This window comes from Vigna radiata, unplaced genomic scaffold (genome assembly GCF_000741045.1).
Source record: "Vigna radiata var. radiata cultivar VC1973A unplaced genomic scaffold, Vradiata_ver6 scaffold_194, whole genome shotgun sequence".
NCBI lineage: Eukaryota > Viridiplantae > Streptophyta > Magnoliopsida > Fabales > Fabaceae > Vigna > Vigna radiata.
In genome coordinates, this window is record NW_014542196.1 from 728,538 (window position 1) to 738,759 (window position 10,222).

A 10,222-nucleotide genomic window follows, 5' to 3' on the forward strand; every position below is an offset into this window, starting at 1 on the left:
TCATCTTCAAAGAACCATCCGATTGTCGTCTTTTTCATTCCCAAATTTTTCAATGTATCATGGTATAATTCGTTTATACAGTCGCAGCAACAGGATTTTTCATCACTTAATCTATCACCTTGTACTAATGGAATCCTGCTAATGAGAACACCATATGGAAGATAAGGTGAATTCCTGAAAACAACTATCCTCATATGATTTTTTATTACTTCTATCCAATTTGTAGGAACTTTATTGATGATGGTATGCGTCAGATATATCTCTTCAGTGGTTAGATGATTGTGAACAAACATAACAAAACAAATTTAATCATATCCATGTGATCAAACTTAACAAATATGCAATTTTTGTCACATCCTTATTGGATAACGGTATAGCTTTGTCTCCCCACTCATACTTGATTTCTTACTCTTTTTCATAATATCAATTACTTAATGTTTATAAAATTATAAAAATTCTTACTAAAAGATATAATACTATCAAATATTCAATATCAAAAGAAATTTATTTTCATTTTTTTAATATCAAATATGTAACAAATTATAATTGTATATATTTCAAATTTGAGTATCATTTTATTGGAAACTAAAATATTTATTAAATTTAAAAATATTAATGAAATAAAAGCTGATAAATATAAAAATATTTTTAGAAGATTAAAAAAACATATATTCAAATTTAAAAATATTTTAAAATATTCATTTATTCTCATTCTTTAAATTCTAATTAAGTCTCTCTTTTATATATACTAATAAATATTATAATACACCTATCGAATGAAATCACAGAAAAAAAAAACCAAAATTTAAACTAATAATAATTGAAATGTAACATAAAAATATCATATTTTGAACTTTAATGTATGTTGATGGTGATAAAGAAGATTTCACAACAATGACATTACATTACTATACTATAGTAAAAGAATTATATAATTCTATTAATAGAACTACACTTATGATAATAAATTAGAAAATAAAAATAATTATATAAAAATTATCAAAACAATATTATGCTTGATAAAAATAACAACAAATAAAAATATTAAAAATAATAGTGTGTTAAAAACAATTTGAAACACCGTTGAATAAAATTACACAAAAAAGTGTAATTAAAGATATATGACAAGATGAAAATACTTTAGAGATCCAAGAAAAAAAAAACTTTTTGTTTAAAGATAATGAAAATTATTTTAACAAAACAAAAGTAATTTTTCAAATGAAACAAAAATTATTAAGAATCAGAGAATAAAAGAGATATTTTATTTTTATATTATCTAGTTAATAGAAGATTTATGATATTGAACACTTAAATTTTAAACATTCTCATATAACAAAAATAAACAATAAATATAATATTGAAAAAATTAGAAATGTTCCAATATGAGACATAAAAAATCTTTAATTTACATACATAATTTGAACATAACTATCATTTGATCATAAAGATTCTAATAGATAAAAAAAATATTTTAGAAATGTAAATTGGTTGGAAATTGTAAGAACACATGAAATCGTCTTTTTAGAACGGATAATGTGGCTTAAGTAACGTGACTCAAATATTTTAATGTTAAAAATTCAAAGTAAAAATAGAAATTTTATAAGACGAGTTTCATTATTCCAAGTTACATAATCTCTCAAAAAATAATTTCATTTAGAATTCTTCCTTCTCTATAGGTGTTTTACCTGTTGGGCATCTGTTTGAAGATCATAGGGTGTCGAAGTGATTATTGCGGCAAGGTCTTCCAGTTTAACCGAACCGTTCTTGCAAAAAAGTAAGTTATAGTTTCTACTCTTTTTTCTCTCTAGTTTTCATGTTTTTCAATGCATATGAGCAGTTTTTCTATGCATGTGTCATCTAAGCTTTCCTTTAGGTTCTATGTTGATCAGTGGTTATAACCGCATACCTTGATCATGATTATGTGGTTTGTAGGTGCAGATAGAGTTCTCTACGTTGAGGAAGCAATTTTAGGTTCTTTATAGGATCGTTTAGTTGTCTAATACCTTGTTTTAAGTCTTAAGTACTTTGGTTGCATTGTAGTTGTCGTTGAAATTTTGTTGTATTGTAGCATGATAGCATGAATTTGATTAGAATATGCCTTGTCTAATATTTAAAGAACCTTGTTGAGATTGCTTGTTGAAATGTATCTCTTTTGATTAATTGAAATGGTGGATTTGGTGTTATAATTGGTGGGAAAAATATTGTTAAATCTTGATGACGTGAAATATGAGAGTCTTGGCTGATTTTTGGGTCTTATTTGGGAGTTTTAATAGATGAATTTCTAGAGGAGTGGTTTTGGAGAGAAACTTGATGTTTGGGGTTTGTGTCTAGGCCATTTAAGACGTGTGTAGTCTTTTTAGTCCAACTAAATTTGGGGTGAAATGCTTATAATATGATATATGAGTTTTAGAGTTTTGATTTTAGTCAATAGGTCGGTGTAGAGATCAATTTTAGTGAAGAAAGAGGGGGGTTTTGATAGGTGAAATATGGAGGAATGGTTTTGTGGGTAAATTTGTTGTTTGGTGTTTACCTTGAGATCATTTAGGACATAGTTGGCTAGTTAGTACTTTAAAAATTTGGTTTAAAGCATTTGAATTCTGATATATGAATTATGGGTTGTATGTTGATTGGATGAACCTTGATTCCTTACCAAATCACCAAATTAGTATCTAATTTAAGTTATAAATTTGTTTGTTGATCAACTCAAGTGTCTAGGATGTCATTTTGATCATTTGGATGGGTATTGGGGGTAACCAAATTAGAAAAATCATGTGTTGTCAAAAACTGACAAGAATAATTGATTATCAGACTTGATAATTGATTATTTAGTCAGAGTTGTATCTTTCCTAAAAAACTCTCTGGAATAATCTATTATCAGATCTAATAATCAATTATTGTAGTAGGTATTCTGAGATAATTGATTATTAGATATAATAATTGATTATTTCAGTAGGTATTGTTGTCTTTGCTTAGAATTTTCTAGAATAATAATTATCTAGTAAGAAAATATATATTTATGGTTTTTGAATATGTTTATACATACATACATACATATATATATATATATATATATATATATATATATATGGGGATGAATTTGATTTACACATGATGCTTCATGAAATGCAATTTAAATATTATGTATGATAGTTGTTCACACATGATATGGTGGTTATGATGATATGTATAGTTTTAATACATATGAATGCTTTATAAAGGGTAAACATGGATGTGTGTATGAATTAAGTATGATATGAAAAGGATTCAATGGGGAAATCTTTATGGTTGTTATGTTGCATTATATATTGAAATAAGGACTCTAGGGTTTTTGGGGGATGATGCTGACATTTCAATAAGGACAATGATATTTTAACACTATTTTTTGACACTATTTTGACACTATCAAGTCTCAAAGTAAAGAGGGATGAATTATGTCGTGAGAAATAACAAGAGTTCATAGTCTATGATCACTGGTTTGGACCATAAATGTTTGATGAATTAACCTCGGTGTGTGAAAGTTTGATGGAATGATGGTATGATTTAGGCAAGTTATATATATTAAATAAGTATTTTAGTAATTTAAACTAGAATAAAGACAAAAAAAAGAGAATAAATATTAAAACGAGTATTAAAGTGAAAATTGAGCAAATATATACATACATATTATATAGCCCGTCAATATGAAGATTATCTGTCAAAGCATAAATGGATTTAGAAAATACCCATTTGATTGTTATCCATATTCATATATATCAAAAACATATTTATTTCTTGTAATTTTATTGACTATATGATATATATGTTTAGAAAAACTTATTTATTATAAATTCCAATTATATGAAAATTGGATTTATCACATACGTTATAGAGCTAGATTACTAATTTTCATTAAATTGTTTTTTGTTTTCCTTTAATGAATACTTGGAGGCTCTGTTAGTCACGCCTACTTAACTATGATTACCAATGTCCTGTTACTGTTTCAGCTTTTCATTGGCTTAATGGCTCTCAACATGACAGAAGTCAAGGTTTAGAAGGAATGCAAGTTAGACTTCTCAAGTAGGGAATCCAAAGATATAAATCCAAAAGGCAGAAGATAGGACCTCTTTATCTGTCATCTTCCCACCATTTTCCCTCTTCACCACATGGTTTTGTTGAAACCAAAGTACAAAATTTGCAGTTATCATGTCAATACCAATATCATTACACTCATAGCTACAACATTTTTTATCTACAAATAACCATAATATAAGAATAGATGTTCTTTGAAAGGTTAAATCAGACTATTCAAAAAAGCTACATGGAACGGATTGTTAAATGTTAGATGAGGTTGATTATTTTAACTCTTGAAAGTTTATCAAGAAGTAAAAAGAAGATGCATTTTGCAGTAATCACAAAAATTCCAAATTCTCTGTCTACCAATTGTAGTGAAAAGAAAAGCACCATTCCAGTTCCTTTTTCTGGATGGATTTCACATCATCAATCCTAAATGGTAAAATTTCTGGTTCCGTCACCATTATTAAACAAAAGTTACCTTTTTCTTTACACTTACAAATGACTTACTTTAGTCTTTATCCACACTATTTTCTTATTTAGTTCCTTTGACTTTAGGCAATAAAGACTATAAAATATTAAAACTAAACATGTAAGAAACTAAAAGAGAACTCATATTCATAAGAACTTTTAAGTATAGAAAAACTATAAAGTAGAACTTTATACCTTCCTAAATTTGTTCTCATTGATTCTTCGATTAACTACACTAAATATAAATAATTTCCATATATTATGCAATATGACTGATAATTTATTGCACAATAACTATTTACCATATGAAAACATATCCAATATGTACAGCAATTTCAGGTATCTAAATCCATCTAAATCCTTAATCCCAGGTCGTCCCAGAAAAGAGAGTGAGAACAGTCCATTCAGAAATGGAATTAGAGAGTGTAAACTTTCCCGAAACTTCAGACAAATTTATCTCTACTGTAGCTTGGGGAACTGGGGACGAAGAAATTGCTATGGAATATTAACAATAACAAAAAAATGCATTTCTTTACTTCTAATATGTAATTTTTTTTTTCACGTCTTTTCTCAATAAAAATCTTCCAAAGGGATTAAAGCTTGTGAGTGAAAAGCTAGCCGTAGGCCCAAGCACTGATGATAAAATGATATTATTCTTTTTTCATTTCCAGGGACGGTGGAGCCTCCACTTAGCTCAAAGTAACATCATGATTACTTGTAAAAGACGCGAATGGGGCTAGGATGTGTTCGCTCAGCAACTGAAACCGATACTACCAACAATGGCAAAATGTGCATTCAACTTTATAAAGTTCGAACAACAAAAAGATAAATAAATCTCCTTGGGTCCTTTGTGAGCACTAAGGTCATGAAAATTGAAAAATGTTACAAAGTTACAGTCAGTAGGCACTAGACAAATATATTCTCTAAAAAGGGCCAAGCTAAATGGTTTCAAAAGTAAAAGAAATGTTCCCTCAACTTTAAGAGACCCCAAATTTCCTGAAATTCACCAACTTTGTATAGGCAAAGACACGTATTCGTGCCAAAATCATGCATCCAAAAAGTTCTTTCAGATTAAAAGGCAAGAACCAGGTCAGAGGCAGAATAAACCGGTCATGTAAAGAAAGACCCAGAACAAAACTATAAACTAATGACAAGGCTTGTAACTCGCAATTTTCTTCCTTTCATTTCTGCATTAGTCTCTACAAATGGTGATCAAGAAAATCAATTAGAGTTTACCTAAAACTAAAACCATACACTCTTACAAGTTAATGATCATGACAAGAACAACCGCAGACCCACTGATTCACAGATAAACACACACTCACCGAGCCTTCTTCCGCCCCTTGAACAGGAAATTTGACGGCGGTGACGGTGAGAATTCGAACGGTAAATGTGGCGGATCAGCTTCCCCATTGAGCATTCCCACAACCTCCTTCATGGAAGGCCTCTTCCCTGGGCACCTCTGCAAACACAACAAGGCTATAGTGATGCAGAGCAGCGCCTGCTCCTTATCCAATGAATGAATAGAAGTGTCAACAAGATCTAAAAGCCTCCCATTGTGAGCAAGCTGCCTGGCCCAGGAAATCAAATTGGCCCTCTCAAACTCAGAAATCGGCGATGCGGTCACCTGCAGCGGCCGCCTCCCCGCCACCAGAACCAAAAGCAGAACCCCAAAACTGTACACATCACACTTTTCAGACAATTGCCCTCCTCCACCATACTCAGGAGCAATGTAACACACAGTCCCCCTCATACTAGGAGTGCTACTGATCCCACCACTCTTCGGCACATCCCCACTAATCCCCCAATCCTGACTGTTCCTCCTTCCATTGTTCCTTATCTCCCCACTCAACCCATCCAACCACCAATCAATACTCCCTCTACTCCCCTTACTCTTCCTCTTCTTCTTCTGCTCCACCCCTTCCTCCTCCCTCTGCCACCACTCCAAACCCCTCTTCTTCTTCTTACTCTTCTTAGACAATTCCTCGCAAAATTCCTCCTTCCACCACTCCCTCGGCTTCCGATTCTTCTTCACTTTATTTTTAACCTTCTCCTCATCAAGAGAGGCCCACCAATCCAACCTCTTCCTCTCCTTTTTTTTACTTTTCTCATTCCCATTAACATTCCCATTCTCATTCTCCACCTTAGGAGAAGAAGATGAACACGAATCAATCCATTCGCTCTTCGGCCTCTCTTTCTTAATCTCACTCCCGATCCACTCCATCACATAATCCTTTACTCTCCCCGATTCCCCTCCTCCACCACTCTCCTGCCTCCACCACCAATCCCTCCCTGAACCACCACCACCACCCTTCTTCTTATTCAAATTCACATTCTCACTATCAACACTCTCAAAGCACCCATCCGACACCACACTCAACTTATCACCCCCCACCGGCGACGCGTCCGAGTAATCGACAACCCTCACAGGACAACTCTCCGGCGACCGGTCAACATCCACCACACTCACACTCTCCCCCTCCTCCATCACCCCAAACTCCTCGACCCCAATTTCCACAACCCCTTCCTTCTTCTCCTCCACCATTCCCAGATCCTCCACCGCCTTAACCCTAGCAAGCCCAAAATCCCCAATCTTCGCTCCAAAATCCTCATCCAGCAACACATTACTCGGCTTTATATCCCCATGAATCACCGGAGGCTCACACGCGTGGTGCAAATACTCCAACCCCATCGCCACCGAAACGGCGATGTCAAACCTCTTCCCCCAACACATCAGCTCCGGACACCGCCTGTCCAGCAACGCGTCCTGCAAACTCCGGTTCGGCATCAGCTCGTAAACCAGAACCAGCTTCCGACCGCGCCGGTCCGAAGAGAAACCGAGCAACGAAATAACAAACGGCGACTTCAGATTCGAACACAGCGTCAACTCGTTGTGGAACTCTCTCTCCCCCTGGATTGACCCGGGCGAGTCCATAACCTTCAACGCCACGGTCTGGCCAGAAGGCAGAGTCGCTTTGTGAACCGAACCGAACCCTCCGTGCCCGAGCTTCGTCGACGGCGAGAACGAGTTCGTCGCGCGGCGTAGAACAGAGTAAGAGAAACGTCGCTGGTTGTGCTCAAACGGCGCCGTTCGGTTGTAAGAGAGTTTCCGGTAGAGAAAGACCGTGACAGAGACGATAAGCGCCGTTAAGAAGAGCGCCCCGCCGATTACCCCGCAGAGAATCATCTCTCGACGGTGCGAGATGGCGGAAACCGCCGCGTGAGGAGAGGGTGGCGGCGGACGCGATGGCATGGCTGTAACAATGAAGAGAAGGAAATGAAAATGTTAATTTTGACGTTAACCATTCAAGAGAAAAGAGAAAGAAAGTGAACAGATAATTTTTCTTTTGTGTCGAGAAGAAGAAGAAGTAGCAGTGAGGAGTGACTAATTTTGTTCCCTTGGCCAACCAATATTGTGATAGATAAATCAAATAAATAAATATTTAAATAAACAAATCATAAATAAATAAATAAAAGATTTCTTTTTGAAGAATAATAATAAAAAATAAAATTATCTTGAGATTCCCTTTTCTTTTCTTTTTTCTAATATTAATAAAGTATTAGAAGGTGAGTGAGGGTGATAGTTAAACTATTGAAGAAAGTTGGAGAAAAAAAGTTCAAACCTTTCATTAGTGCTCTGTTTGGAGGGAGTTGCACTGTGCCACTGTGCTTGTGGACCTGCCTATTAAAAACTGCTGTAGACATATTTTACCAAAATTGGTAAAAATCTAAACAAACACTCCTCAATATATTTTGCTGTTCCTTCAAACAACCAAATCATTAATTTGTGTTTATCTGTCTTAATAAATTTTTTTTCATATACAATAGATGTTTTTTTTTAAATGTACAAACTTTTAGGTTGGACCTTTAATCAATCATCTGTCCAACATGTTACATTGTGCAATAAATTGTAAAAAATTGAAAAGAAATAATTACTTATTAATTTTTAAATAATTTAACTTAAAATGGGTGTGTTTTTGTCCTTTTGAAGTACTTCTCCTTCTCTCTCTTGATTAAGTTATTTTTCTTTTAACTATATGATAAATATGTTATTTTAATATGTTTAGTTGGTGTGTTAGTGTCATAATTAAAGATATTAAAGAAAAAGGCAATGCCATAGGGAACTTTATATTAATGCTTAATTAAGAGAGATTATGAGTGATTAATAATATCTTCATTTTTCTATTAAATGTTTTAAATTATTCACATTATGTTCTAGAGAAAGAAATACCACTCATCAATTTTATCATTAAAAATATATTATTAGGAAACCACACAGTAATTACGTTGAACTCCATATATTAGATTTAAATAGATTTTTTTTAAAATACAATTTTTACTACATTTTTCAAATAACGAAATGACACATCTTGCAACCTTTTTTTATTATTCTGGTGTTTTATTAATTTAAATATTTTTGCATTTTTAAATTAATTTAATTTGGTGTGCTAGCTGTGAGAAATTAAGATATAAATAAATAAAATGATTACGTAAATATTTATAGTGGTAAAAAGAATAAAAAAAAATAATGTTGAATGATGATGTTACTGGAACTTGTGTTGGTTTTGATGACAGAAGAAAAGTCAACGAGAAAATCCCGTTGAAAAGCGAGTAAATCTCGTTTGGAGTGTAAACACGAGCACAGGAAGTGCGCGTGGGCGTGGCGAACGTGACCTCTTGTCACGTGCTTCATGCACCAACCATGTTCCACACACACCCCTATTCATTCGCTAAGATATTAATTAATTAAAATAAAACAAATACTGTATTTTGTTAAAACCATAGAAAATATAAATTATAAGTGTAGATTTTACCTAATCTCGGATTAATTTTTGTAATAAGTATATTACATGTTTAATTTCATAATAATTTTAAAATCCTAAATTTCTGATTGACTTTATCCTGAGTGTATAAATATTTTATATTATAAATTAAATCTAAAATACAAAATAATAATAAATTAACTAAAGATAAAAAGATAAAAAAAAAATATTATGTCTAATATTTACTTAGTAGTGATAAAAAAAAGAAAAAATAAGTAAGAAATAGAATGTGAGTGATTATAAATGACTGAAAAAAATATATATTATATGTCTATATTTTTAATAAAAAAAAAACGTTAATAGGTTACTTAGTGATTTATGTTATGCTTTAGTGTTGGAGCAACTTAGGTGATTTATTGAAAGAATGTTTAAGATTAACATATTTATATGTACCAAATGAACAATCTTTTGTATATATTGTGATCAAGTGGTATTGTAAATCTATCTAATATTTTTTTTAAGTAGTCTAAATAATATTACTAAAAAAGTTGTTTATTTTAAAAACTGTTCAGAAAAATAAAATTATTTAAATAAATATGCAATAACCTTTAATTGCAGGTAATGTGCGAGATGGTATTTATTACTATGCTTAATGTTCTTTATGTGATAAATGGTTTCTTTCCCCACGAAATCTTTCTATTTATGACTGAGATGTATATTTTAATTTATGTTGCATAGATTATATAATAAATCTAAAAATGAGTCTTATTTCATTAATGTATATGGACAGGGAAAAAGAAATTAAAATTTTCATCTTAAATAAAATATTGGACCATAGAAATGAAAAAAAAAATGTCTGTTGTCTTGAAAATATCAACAGTTAAATAAAACACAAATAAAAGTGTAAATTTTGTAAAAAGAAATTGAATTTTATAAAC

General features: G+C 32.1%; 1 protein-coding gene across 1 annotated transcript; it reads right to left on the reverse strand.

Annotated features, from left to right (window-relative positions):
* Window positions 1-5,051: 5,051 nt before the first annotated feature.
* On the reverse strand, window positions 5,052-7,920 carry LOC106779333 (receptor-like serine/threonine-protein kinase At2g45590). The gene is made up of 2 exons (XM_022776557.1): window positions 5,847-7,920; window positions 5,052-5,720 (listed from the first exon to the last, which is right to left on the reverse strand). The coding sequence occupies exons 1-2, from the start codon at window positions 7,772-7,774 to the stop codon at window positions 5,714-5,716; spliced, it is 1,935 nt and encodes a 644-aa protein (XP_022632278.1). The 5' UTR covers window positions 7,775-7,920; the 3' UTR covers window positions 5,052-5,713.
* Window positions 7,921-10,222: the final 2,302 nt, after the last annotated feature.